General features: G+C 41.9%; 1 protein-coding gene across 2 annotated transcripts in view; it reads left to right on the top strand.

The window, feature by feature from the left end:
• LOC136857456 (neural proliferation differentiation and control protein 1) overlaps window positions 1–14,091 on the top strand; it is a 711,810-nt gene that overhangs the window by 338,628 nt on the left and 359,091 nt on the right. For both annotated transcript variants that reach the window (XM_067136126.2, XM_067136127.2), the window contains exon 4: window positions 8,449–8,515. In XM_067136126.2, the coding sequence (XP_066992227.2) occupies window positions 8,449–8,515 (67 nt within the window). The remainder of the gene's footprint in view (window positions 1–8,448; window positions 8,516–14,091) is intronic.

Genomic DNA, 14,091 nt, shown 5'->3' on the forward strand with positions numbered 1-14,091 from the left:
CACAATACATGGGCCTTACTATTCTTTTGTGCATGCACTCATTCTTCTTTCGACTTATCGGAACTCTCTCTCTCTCTCTGCTGTGGGTGCATTACAAGAGGCTATCAAGAGGCAACAAAACCAGTTTCTCGTGTTCTAAACCCAAAAATCCACACTTCACTTCAGGCAGGCAAGCAACTCAGTGTTGAACACATCCTAGGGTTATGAGCTACGAATTTTAGGTAAATAAAATATATTAAAGCATAAGAATATATTCTTTGTTTATTCCTAAAATGTACAGTCCTTTACTTAATCATCGTGACCCGGTCGATTAGATTAGCTTTTGGTATTTCTTTACTACTACGAGCGTTAATGTGAATCAAAACAGAGTTTTACTTAGGCACCGCTACGAGCGCTAATGTGAGTCAGTGGAGTGCCTTGCTTGAGCACCACTACGGGTGCTAATGTGAGTCAATGTAGGGTTTCACTTAAGCACCACTACGAGCGCAAATGGGAGTCAATTCAGAGTTTCACTTAAGTACCACTATGCGCGCTGATGTGAGTCACTGCCGAGTTTCACATAAGCACCACTACGAGCGCTAATGTGAGTCAATGCAGAGTTTTTCCGGAACTGCATTGAGGCTGGTATTGATTTTCGAAATGTGTTTTTTATATTGATGGGGCTGTCCAAGACGCACAATTTGAAACCTCTCTGGGCCCTTTAGCCTTTCAACTTTCGGCACAATTGAGGAAATTGCTTAAATTTACGTTTTTCGTAGTATGGGGACCCCTATTTTGCTAAAACGCATTTCCAACATTAAAACATATGTTTTTCCGTGTAGTGAAGAAAATTTACAAGTGGGAAGTTTTTAGTGTGTTTGTTTGTTTGTTTGTGGCGACATTTCTAGAAACTGTTTGGATCCCCACTTAACACCGCCAGAAGCTAAGTGGTTATGGATAAACCGAAAAAAGCAATGGCGGTACCAGAATGTGTCGTGCTATGCAGAATGAGGAGTGACGTGGTTTATCCGCTGGGCTACAAAATACTATTTCAGGATGACCAGTCCTTTCTTGACACCCAGACGCACTAGTCGTTACTCAGCAGAGCTCATACACTTACATTTTTGTTTGTTTGTTTGTTTGTTTGTTTGTTTGTGGCGAAATTTCTAGAAACTGTTTGGATCCCCACTTAACACCGCCAGAAACTAAGTGGTTATGGATAAACCGCAAAAAGCGGTGCGGTGAGGCGGCCACTAGACTATATAAAGTGGCATAGCAATATTAAGAGGATCAAGACAGGAAATGACTAATTTCTCCGTTATTAGCTATGCCTTTATTGATCAGGAAGGTGCTGAAATATTACCATTGAGAAAAGAAGAAGAAGACGTGACTCTGAATACCCATATGTTGCTGAGTCCAGAGGTCACTAAATATGATGACCTGCAATGTTTTTAAATCGTATGGTTTTTAGTGCCCGACGACATGTTCGGCTCACCTCTTGCAGGTCTTTCTGTTTGACACCGACGGGCGACGTGCGCGTCTGGTTGTGGGATGATAAACCCTGTAACAATAGCGTTACTAACTGTTCTTGTTACTTGACATGTGCCCTGTCTCTTCTCCTGTTACTCATGGTCGACTGGATGTGATTACTGCAAGAAATAACCCGTCAACGAGGTCAAGTGATTAGAGAAAGTACCGTCTCCTCTTAAGAGATGTCGGATGATTTGAAAAACGAAGATCTTCTAGCTTTTGTAAACGTAATATTAGAGTGAGGTCTTGTATGAAGGATGGCACAATGCACACTGAAACTAGAGGCCCATGGTCGCTGGGTTCACATCCCCGGGGGTTACACTTTTAGTCGCCTCTTACGACTTGCAGGGGATACTGCTTCCATTCACTGCTACTCTATATCTCTCATAAGTTTTATCACAAAACCACGCCTAAAATATTTTTCATTGTTCACCAAACGAAATAATTGTGTCTCTTCACTGAAATTTTACATTAACTAGCAATTACCCGCGGCTTCGCTCGCGTGGATTTCATAATTTGATCAAAGTAATCGTTCCTCAGCATTGTACTGAGACATTATCTGAAGATTCCAAACGTAAAAAATCTCACCCAAAAAGTGAGTTTCATTTACCCCTGAAATTCTTTGTAACCCATGTTTGTAGTATTACCTTTTGAGGCTAAGACGACCATGCGACATAGAACTGTACATGTGAGAAACAGTCTTCTCTCAAGTCGAAAAAATAAATACATGTTTCTGTATTTTTAATGGAGATTCCAAATACCTATTCCCACATCTGTAACATCTTCAGTTTTTGCGATATACATAAGTATCCCCATAAAAAGAATTCAACCCCTTGATCAGTCCTTCCCCCACCCCCATCTAAGTGTGTTTTCCAAAAACAAAAATGCATGTTTCTTTATTTTTAAACGAGATTCCAAATACCAATTTTCACGTCTGTAACCTTCAGTTTTTACGTAAAGCAAAGCAAAGTCATCTCCGTACAGACCATGAAGGCCCTTGGAGGGGTGGAAGGCAAAGGCTTCCACCGTCCTTAACCTCGGCACTTGATGGGGTAGAGTGGTTAGCTCTACGCCCGGCCGCCTTTGCCCACAGGAATTAACCTGGTACTCATTTTTGGTGTAGGATGAGTGGACCTCAGGGCCATGTGCACCTCCGGAAGTAGAAATCTCGTTTCTTAAATTTTACGACTTCCTGGCGGGAATTCGAACCCACGTCCTTCCGGGCGAACCGAGCACGCCTTTTTCGCCTCGGCCAGGCAGCCCCTTCATTACTTTTAAGGATATTCCAAATACCAGTATTCATGTCTGTACGTCTGGAACACCTTCAGTTTTTTAGATAAATCTATACTCATAAAAATAATTCAACTTCTTCTTCGTCACTTCTTTCCACCCCTCTCCCGCCTTAAGTGGACTTTACGAAAATAAAAAATACGTGTTTCGTTATTTTGAAAGTAAATTCAAAATACCAACTTTCAAGTCTGTAAAGGCTTCAGGTGTGTTTATTTTTTAAAGGAGATTCCAAATACCAATTTTCACGTCTTCAACATCTTTAGTTTTTGAGATATAAGTATCCTCATACAAAGAATTCAACAATTTTTTCAATTAACTCGCCCCCTTAAGTGGATTTTCCGAATACAAAAGAACACGTGCTTCTTTTCTTCTTTTTCAAGAAGATTCCAAATACAAATGTTCATGCCTCTAACATCTTCAGTTTTTGAGATATAAGTATCCTCATAAAAAGAATTGAACTCCTTTTTTACCCCAGCCCGTTAAGTTGATTCTCCCCTCCCCCCTCCAAAAATGCGTGTTTCTTTATTTTTAAAAGAAATTTCAAATGCAAAAGTTCTCATGTGAGTTTTTCCATAAAAAGAATTAAATTTTTTCACTTCCTTTCACTCCCCCCCTCCCTAAATGTATTTTCCGAAAAGCAAAAATACTTGTTTCTTTATTTATATAGGAGCTTCCAAATGCCAATTATCACGACTGTAACACCTTCAGTTTTAAGATATAAGTATCCTCAGGAAAAGAATTAAACTCTTTTTTCACTCCACCCCCCATCCCCGCCCGTTAAGTTGCCCCCCCCCCCCCCCCGCACACTAAAAAATTGCTTGTTTCTTTATTTTTAAAGGAGATTCCAAATACCAATTTCCATGTCCGTAACCTTCAGTTTTGAGATATAAGTTTCTCCAGAAAAAGAATTCAATTTTTTTCACTTCCTTTCACACTTCCCACTCAGGTGAATTTTCCAAAAACAAACAGTACCCGTTTCTGTAAAAGAGCTTCCAAATACCAATTATCACGACTGTAACTTCTTCAGTTTTTGAGATATATGTATCCTCGTAAAAGGAAATCATCTCCGTTTTCACCCCCCCCCTCCCTACCAAGTTGATCCCCCCCCCAAATGCGTGTTCTCAAACAAATAATTCAACTAATTTCTCAATTCCCCCCCCCCCCGTTAACGGCTTTTCTAAAATCCAAAGAATACGTGTTTCCTTATTTTTAAAGGAGATTCCAAATGCCAATGTTCACCTCAGCAACATGTTAAGTTTTTGAGATATACTGTAGATATGCTAATTTTAAAATTTCGCCCTCTTTATCAGTTCCACTTAAGTGGATTTTCCGAAGAAAATGTTTCTTTACTTTTACAGGAAATTCCAAATACCAGTTTTCAAATCTGTAATTCGTTACGTATCTGAGATAATTTGCAGATATAGTCTTTTTAAAAATTCACCCCGTTTGTCACCCCCCCCTATTCATCGGATTATTCAGAAACACAAAAAAAATACGTTTTTCTTTATTTTCAAAGGAGATTCCAAATACCAATTTTCATGTCTGTAACATCTTTAGTTTTTGAGATATAAGTCTCCTCATATTAGGTGATCAACCACTTTTCCCCTTTTTCACCCCGCCCCCCCCCTAATGAGATTTTCCCTAAACAAAAATACGTGTTTCTTTATTTTTAAAGGAGATTCCAAATACCAATTTTTACGTCTGTAAACCTTTTATTTTTTGATTATGGATATCCTCATTTTAAATATTCACCCCCCTTTTCACTCCCTTAGCGACGGAATATCAAAAAATCCTCACTTAGTGAGCACTTACACCCTAATATAAATGTATCCCCAAAATTTCATTTCTTTATGTCCAGTAGTACGTATATAGATTACTTCTTCTTCTTCTTCTTCTGTTCGATTTTGGCCACTATAGACCACGGAGTAACAACTACGGTATGAATCAAGAAAGGCTGACTCTATAATTCCCTCAGTCTCTTTGTTAGGTCTCAATCTTCGTTGTCCACCAATGTGTATAGGTACCAGAATCTTCCTTGGGATCTTCCTTTTTTTCTTCTCCACTTGTTCCAGCAATCCTCTGCTTGTTAAATCCGCAGCAGGTCTCCTTCTGGTTTGATCACGGTATTATAGTGCCTTAGTTTTGTTCTCAGACTTAATTAAATTCATTTGACGGTAACATTTCCTAATTTGAAGACGTTTCCATTCCATGAATGTGTAATTCCTTAAATAAAAGAATACACGTACCTTATTCGTAACCCTCCAAAAGATGTGGAAAATTCAGTGAGAATAATAGACGACATTTTGACACCTTTCTTTACGAGGTGAGTAATGACCTCATTTTTTACTATAACAATAAAAATGGCGTATGGCTTTTAGTGCCGGGAGTGTCCGAGGACATGTTAGGCTCGCCAGGTGCAGGCTTTTCGATTTGACTCCCATAGGCGACCTGCGCGTCATGATGAGGATGAAATGATGATGGTGGTTATAATTCCCGACCCTGCCGGGAATCGAACCCGGGATCCCTGTGACCAAAGGCCAGCATGCTAACTATTTAGCCATGGAGCCGGACATTTTTTACTATTGACTCCTTTTTATTAATCTTTCGCCTACATGAGGATGTCTTTGTGGGTATCTTCAGATCCTCACACAAATTTTCCAACGACCTGCTGATAGTGGCTGCAACAACGAGACATCCTAGTTTAGTCCACGTCTTTCATCTGTTAATGCATGGATTTGAAGAAGTGCCATGTATTCCATTTGAGGGCTTTCATAAGCGTGCTGACATCATAGCAATCGACAGAAGCAGTGGCGTATGCTGGGATCAAGATTTGGGCTACCAGTAGACTTAGGTTACCCCTTTTCGATAATTTGTTTAGTGAACGTCAAGCCTGAGCTGCAGCCAATTCCCAACGGAGAAACCTGCTGTGTTGTCAAGGCTGCTTCACAAGCTCTTCTCCTGGCCTCTAGTACTGTCAATACTCAACACCTGATCAGTGGAGATGGTAGTCTAAGGTTTAGCAAATTATTGTCCGGCTTTGTGGCTAAATGGATAGAATGCTTGCCTTGGGTCCGATGCCCCGGTTCAATTCTCAGAATCAACCCCCTCGTACCGGTACTGTTAATTCCCCTGGCTTGGGAAGTGGGTGTGTATGACGTATTCGCCATTCATTTCATCCTCATTGAGTTACCACGAAGCCTACACTGATGACATACACCATTTTATTTTTTTATTATTATTATTATTATTATTATTATTATTATTATTATTATTATTATTACCGAGTTTTCGTGGAACGCAAACAACAGATTTCAGGTACAGAGAAGAAAAAGAGAAAACCTAGAAAAGGTTCGTTACGATTTGAGCTCCCTATTTACAGAAGTCGTTACATCACTAATCTAGCGTACAGACAAATAGACAAGGAGACGAATCTCCCAATTACTTTTACAGGATATTCAAAACACAATTTCCAAGATCACTTTGCTCCAAAGGTTGCAAGTTACTGGCTTCCAAAGGCACTACTCAAAATTACACAAACATCTATTACTTTACAAAAGAGCCTCTATGCTCTATGATTCAACCAAGGAGACTAGTACCCATTCTACCGGGCCTTCGAGAAAAGAACAGGTTAAATTACTGGCCTAAACTCAAAAATGTATGGAGGCGTACACTTGCACTCCTTGAAATCAAGGTAAAAACCCTACTTGGGCTGGTGGCCCGATGATGCAGAGGCCAGAGGCTAATCCCAAACTACTGAGGTGACCAGATGGACAAGTTAATTTACAATTTACCAGTTACAAAATCGTAGTCACCTCAAGATTAATTGAAGGGGAATTCGAGAGGGTAATGCACTCTCTATCCTCGGTTTTCAGTTAAGTACCTTTGACTAACTTGAACTATTACATGAGCAGAAGGAAGGTTTACATTTGAGAAACATTACAGTTTCATTACGAAAGATAGGGAACCTTCCCCTCGGGTCGGCTTGCGGAGATAACTACTGAGATAGAAATGTGGTGGCCATTACCTGGGCTGATGTTCTGCCTGCCGAAGAATGAGGACCCCCGCCTCCTCTCTTAACACACATACTCAGTAATACGGCGATCAATAAGACCATTTAGCTCGGAAAGAGGTCAACTTTTATACCAGAGAGGAAGGTTCGAGAAGGCTCTGGACTAAATCCGGACACACCCTCTTATTTTTATTGGATAGTCAAAAAGTTACAAGAAGCCAGTAATTGGCTGAAAAAATAAATACACAAAATTCCTTATTGGCCAGACTCCAAAGCTGGCGGGATGAGTAAGAAGTGTTGCAAACCTTGAAGTGTCAAAAACAAGGAAAGTCAATTCAGTTCAGAAAACCTATAAACACAAAATTTCTTTAAATTTCTAGTTATTCCACGTTGCACCAGAGTGCATGACATCAGTTCTTAAATAGAGACATCTATGGAGAAAAGGCTAAATTTCTTGAAGTAGTTGTTGTAAACTGTGATACACCCCCCCCCCCAAAAAAAAGACATCCAGTTAGTTTACGAAACCTTGAAATAGCACATTACTCAATCCCTTTAGTAGTGACATCTTTGTTGAGGTGTACCTCCTGGTATTATTATTATTATTATTATTATTATTATTATTATTATTATTATTATTATTATTATTATTATTATTATTATTATTATTATTATTATTTTAAATAATAATTTTGAATTTTACAGGTTTAACAGAGGTCGTACCCTTCGTTCACTGGTGCATTAACTTCTTCGGGTGATCAGTCGTGGTGTTCGACCCATGGTCACGGGTTTGATTCCATCCGACAAAAGAGAATACTAAACTTGAAAGATTTCATTTCATTTTAGCAGATTTACCTATAAAAATAAAACTGTATTACTCCTATAACAGCAGCCCTACAGGATGCAGAAGTAACCGGGAGTGAAATATCAGCACTCTGGCCGGGGCTGTACCTTAATTAAGGCCACGGCCGCTTCCTTCCACTTCCTAGGCCTTTCCTATTCCATCGTCACCAAAAGACCTATCTGTGTCGGTGCGACGTAAAACAAATAGCAAAAAAAAACATTGAGTATTATTATTATTATTATTATTATTATTATTATTATTATTATTATTATTTTGCTATTTGCCTGGTGTGTAAGTGGATAACCACGGAAAACCATCTTTAGGGCTGCCGACAGTGGGGTTCGAACTCACTATCTCCCGGATGCAAGTTCAAAGCTGCGTGCCCCTAAGCGCACGGCCAACTCGCCCGATTTTCATTTATTGAAAGGCATATTCCTTAACATTAACTTTTCGCAGAGGGAAACATTTCTTTTACGGTTTTGTTCTGTTTTTCTTTCTTTTTTCTGCATTGTACATATTGCTATCCGTTTTATTTTTCTTTGACTTTATTCCGTTTTGTAAAATCTTCATTGTGTTTTGCAACATGTTCTTTGTTCCCCAATTTGTGACCTACTTAACTTGTACCATAACCTAAAGAAAGAAATAAGGTATCCCAGTCACTACTTTCCTACCCTCTGCTCTGCTGTAGGAGCTCAGAATGTAGATCATAAGTTATTATCGCCCTTGTCGCTTGACATTGTGTAACTAACGTGCTATCAGCAGGCACAAGGTTGTATTACGTTAATGTTGCTTGTTTCAGCCATTGTCGCTGGGTGCTGCGCGGCCGCAGTGGTTGGCATTATCGCCATCGGCATCAGCTGGTATCGGTAAGTACGTTTGTATGTCACCTTCCTTCACAGTACAGGTGGAGAGTGCGAGAAGAGGCATGCACTTGAGGAGAAGCAAATAAAATGCATTATTTTGTGAAACGACTTTCCAGTATAACAGAGTTTAGGTTTAGAGGGACACTTTTTCCAGCATACTTATACGAAAATGTACCCTTAAAGGATGGTCATAAGGCACACAAGAAGTTGATAGTTAAGGCAAAAGCGCGAGGATAGGAATTGTGCCGGCTGCCGAAGCTTGTCGCACTTCTTTGGGGAAACGATTAATGCCTGAGAGATGGAATGAAATGTTATTGGAGAGTGTTGCTGGAATGAAAGATGACAGGGAAAACCGGAGTACCCGGAGAAAAACCTGCCCCATCTCCGCTTTGTACAGCACAAATCTCACGTGGAGTGACCGGGGTTTCAACCACGGAACCGAGCGGTGAGAGGCCGGTGCGCTGCCTCCTGATCCAAGGAAGTTGTGCATGAAACATTAATATTTTAAATATTAATTATTAATATTTCAATTTTGTTTAACATATACTTCACAGTTTTGTACATATTTATCACTGGATTTAGCGGTTTTTTTTTCTTTCATTTTCGGAATCGCTCGAAATCTTGACCTGACAAATTGTAATTGACTTGTAATTGACTCAACCTCCAAAATGTCATCACCGATATTTGAAGGAATGCCATTTCCACTATCATCTTTAGTAACAACATTGGATTTCGGCTTTGAGATTCTTTCGTCCCACATGAAGGCAGTCATTAAATACTGTGTGTCCTTCTATTCGGCACTACCGCTAGGAAGCTTGACGCTGCGTTCGACGCTCCAACTAAGCACAACGGAGTATGACAATTGAACATAGTTCCCTAAATTAAATTTTATATGTTGGGTATTCAGTCCGAAAGCTGGTTTGATCCTCTGCAGCTCCGCCAACCGCTGTCAGAAATAGCCTAGGCGTCACTGAAGAGGCGTACTAGGGAAATGAGGAGTGAGGTAGTTTCCCAAATTAAATTTTGCGCTAAAATAAATGTTTACAATTACGAAAACGTTGCAGAGGATACAAAGATATTTAAGTTATATTAACTTTCTTTCGCGTCCCATCCAGATTTACAGAGACACGCGGAAATTGTATCTGGAATTCGGGCCATATAGGGACCACTGGCAACCTATGCACAGGAAAAGTTATTGCTGATAACTTGATAGGAAGAATCCTCGAGTAATTTTCGCTTGAAATTCTACGTATATGTATTCCGGGTCTGTTCAGTTCAAGCATATTTTCTGCCCCAGATTCATACTAACCAGGTACCTCATTTCGACAAAGCGTATCATGCAGGACGTATTCTGTGTCAAAATTTGACTCCGAAAAAAAACTGTTAGAGTTTTCTTAAACCATCTTTCAGAGATCACATAATGTTCAAATTCTCAACTGAAACAAAACTCGGCTCATATACTTGATACTTCACCAGGTGTTGCCCGGTTTGACCCCAGCTGGTTCTTTGAAGAGCAGGCAAAAATGTTCCTTTTCAGTGTCATACTGTTTGCATTTCGAAAGCCTCTGGTGGTGCCCCGTCTTAGAAATCATCCATTAGATTTCTTCGTTCATTTCTAGATGGAAGTACAACCGAAACTTCCAATCTATATATGAAAAGAGTTTACTAAGAACATGTTTGTCCACTTGGTCCGTTCGTTCTACTGGACCGATTTGCTTCAGTTTTGTGTTATTCTCTCCGGAATTACCTCCGGTGAATTATGAGACATTAGCTTTGTTCATGCAGCAAATTAGAGATGGTTTGTGATTGGTACAAGAGCCCATGCGCGGATTAGGATCAATTGGAAACGCTTTCCGATTCTTTCCTGCGCGAACTGTCACGTAGTAATAAATATTGCTGTTAGATGTCAGCACCATTCCTAATTAATTTCTATTGGATTCGATTGATTGATTGATTGATTGATTGATTGATTGATTGATTGATTGATTGATTGATTGATTGATTGATTGATTGATTGATTGATTGATTGATTGATTGATTGATTGATTGATTGATTGATTGATTGATTGATTGATTGATTGATTGATTGATTGATTGATTGATTGACTGGAATTTTCAGGCTGATGGCTATGATCGTTAAGACGTCAAGTCTCTACTGTCTGACACTTTGATTACCCGGTTCGAATCACGTTGGTGGTGGAACAATGAACATCAGAATGTTGGCCGGTAGAGTAGTAGGAGTGGTGGTATAGAATTTCTAAGCACTAAACTGCGTACCAAAAGCCTTTTCGCAGTGTTCAGAATGAGCGAGATACATGACGCTGTTGATGGCGATTTGTTCCTCGGATGGAAAAGAGAATTTTCAAATCGTAATACGTTGAATGCCGAAATGATTTTCCTTCGATGGAAGTAGGCTACGTGCCGGAAAGCGGATTTCATTCTCTACCTACCTCATTATCACCACCACCACCACCAGCAGCAGCAGCACCACCACCACCACCAACACACTTTCAGACACGCAGGTCGCCCATATGCGTCAGATAGAAATACCTGCATCAGACGAGCCGAACATGTCCTCGGACACTCCGAGCAGTAAAAGCCATACGACAAGTATGTAAGTAAGAATCATATGTTTTTCTTCTTCATCATTTTTTCGCTCCAGCAAGCCGGCTGCAATTGTGTACCAGCATCCTTCAGTTTGTCCTGTTCATCTACATATATGTTGTTCATATTCAGAGTTTTTCTTATAAATTACGACGGTCGAAGCGGCGTTTTTAATTTCCGATACCTTACTTGCAGTATGGGAGAAGCGCGCAAGCAGCCAGCACGTGTTCGACCTGGCAAGCATCAATCGCCAGTCTGAATCTCATCTGTTAACATAGTGAGACAGTTATCATCGCAACACCGCATTTTCATATGTAAAAGTTTTGGTTATATCTTAACACTCGTAACTCTCGCTATTGTTGTGCAGAAAATCCTAATAGTGTTTATGAAGTCCCTTATTATGATAGGACCCCTTGCGGCTGGAGGACGCACATGTAGAATACACCTGCGTTATCCCCTGTCTGTCGTAAGAGGCGACTAAAAGGGGCGACCTAGGCGCGGACATGGATTGCGGTTGGATATCATGTATTGGACCTCCTGTGGATGAGAGGGGCTGAATACATTCACTGGTAATCCCTGCCTATCGTAGAAGGAGACTGAAAGGGTCATGTGGCTATGATCCCCTCTTTAATTTTTATTGTTTTTTAAGGGTTAGTTGTAGTCCTATTCAAAAATTTTGATGTGCGTGCTGCTCCTACGTGTGCGACTACGCTCGAAAGCCCGTGTCAGTAACCACCCAGGAAGCGGCGGTCGGGAGTGTCATGTACCCTTGCAGTAGCATCCGCCCAACAGCACAGGTCCCTGCACAGCCGAATGCCAGAAGGACATATTCTTATTAATTGTTTATCTTTTCTCTATATTTAGTTCTCTGTACACGCTATGGGGTACATGCTATTGTGGGTGGCTGGAGGAAGGGAATCCTAGTGGTCATTGCCGTAGTCCTTCCGTATTAGGCATCGTCTAACATCGGACCCCGGGAAGTACCGGCTATGACCAGGTGGGTATTCCCTTGGCTGCTTGGTTCGGCTACAGAGACCCCTGATCGGAGTGGGTGGCATTCGGGGAGGATGATTTCGTGCATGGCGTCGAAACCACTTCCGCCTGCCTCCTCGGGTAGTTCGCTAGCCAAGTCTTTAACATTTAATTCCCCAAGGGGGGCAACCACTTGGGAACAATCGCAGCGTATTAGTCTGGGTTCCAGCTTCCCTAGATTCCTAGTTGCTACCAGAACCGATGGGCAAGATTTCAAGCTGGTCAAATAGATTATTTTTCAGTCGACACATCGAAGGTGTATACGGTGGACTTGAGAGTCTGAAGAAAATGCGCAGTGGTGGTTTGCTTCTGAAGACAAACACTGCTCTCCAAGCAGATCGGTTGCTTAAGTGCGACCACTTTGGCGAAATCCTCGTCAAAGAGGAAGAGCACAAACCTTTGAATCTGGTTCGTGGAGTTATTTTCCACCGTGATCTTGTTCTGAACATTGACGATGAATTGATGGAAGACATGAAGCACCGTGGCGTGACACACGTCCGGCGCATCACGCGCAAAGTCAACGGTGAAGACGTTGTCACGGGTGCATTCATAGTCTCCTTCAAATTGTCAGTGTTGCCACAGAAAGTCAAGGTAACAACCTATCGTTCCGATGTGAGACCGTACATCCCGCCTCCTATCAATGCGTGTGGAAGAGAAGCTCATAGCGCGGAAGAGTGTACAATTCCATATAGGTGCGCTAACTGCCCTGGTCTTCATTCTCCTCGAGATCGGAACTGTCCGGTATACCTGAGTGAGGTCCGACTCGTTGGCTGAATGGTCAGCGTACTGGCCTTCGGTTCAGAGGGTCCCGGGTTCGATTCCCGGCCGGGTCGGGGATTTTAACCTTCATTGGTTAATTCCAATGGCCCGGGGGCTGGGTGTTTGTGCTGTCCCCAACACCCCTGCAACTCACACACCACACATAACACTATCCTCCACCACAATAACACGCAGTTACCTTCACATGCCAGATGCCGCCCACCCTCATCGGAGGGTCTGCCTTACAAGGGCTGCACTCGGCTAGAAATAGCCACACGAAATTATTACCTGAGTGAGAAGAAAATCCAGGAGATTAAGACCCTGGATGGTCATTCCTACCCGGAAGCGCGCCGTGAGTTTAACTCTCTGAATGCACCGGCCAAGACACTATACTTCAGCATGATAACACAGTTTCTCCCAGGTTCGTCATTTTCAACTGGAACACCTTCCCAGAATATCGCTGCGCACAAAGCGGCAGTTGCTTCTGTGAGCAACGCCGCGAAGAGAAAGAGCTCGAAGGCGGGTCTATATCGCCTTTCGACCAACAATAAGCCTGTGCCGGCTGAGAAACCTACGCTGCTGTCTTCTTCCTCACGAGGTTAGCGAAAGCCGCGCCTACGCCGGCAGAGGCGGCATCGTCGACCAGGGCTGGGAAATCACCTCCAGCCCGTCTAAACAAGAATCGACGGTGGGGGAAGAAGAGCGCCCTTACAAGAGGTTCTTCCACTTCTCCCACAAATGGGGTCTCACGCCCTCCACCCGCAGGGTCTGAGCCTGAGTCTACGTCGAAGAAATTCAAGGCATGCATCATCTCGTCTGGTGACGAGGTGATGCACATGGAGCATTTATCTCCATCTTCGGATGGGGATGTGAGTGTAGGTATGGTAGCATTACGCTGCTTCTAGCCTAAACCTCAGACGTCCACAGCAACGGTATGGCACTGTTACAATGGAATTGTAACGGCTATGATAGGCATCTTGCTGAGCTGCGCCAGCTCATTAGGGAGTATTCGGCGAGTATAGTCTGTCTTCAGGAAACAAATTTCAGACCAGGTCATCTTACGATCTTGAGAAATTTTCGACTATCCTCGACAGAATGACATTATGCTGACCGGGCTTCCATTGACGTTGGCATTTTTGTCCGTTCTGATACCTACAGCGAAGAGATTCCACTAAGAATCCCGC

The sequence above is a fragment of the Anabrus simplex genome, chromosome 1 (assembly GCF_040414725.1).
Source record: "Anabrus simplex isolate iqAnaSimp1 chromosome 1, ASM4041472v1, whole genome shotgun sequence".
Classification (NCBI taxonomy): domain Eukaryota; kingdom Metazoa; phylum Arthropoda; class Insecta; order Orthoptera; family Tettigoniidae; genus Anabrus; species Anabrus simplex.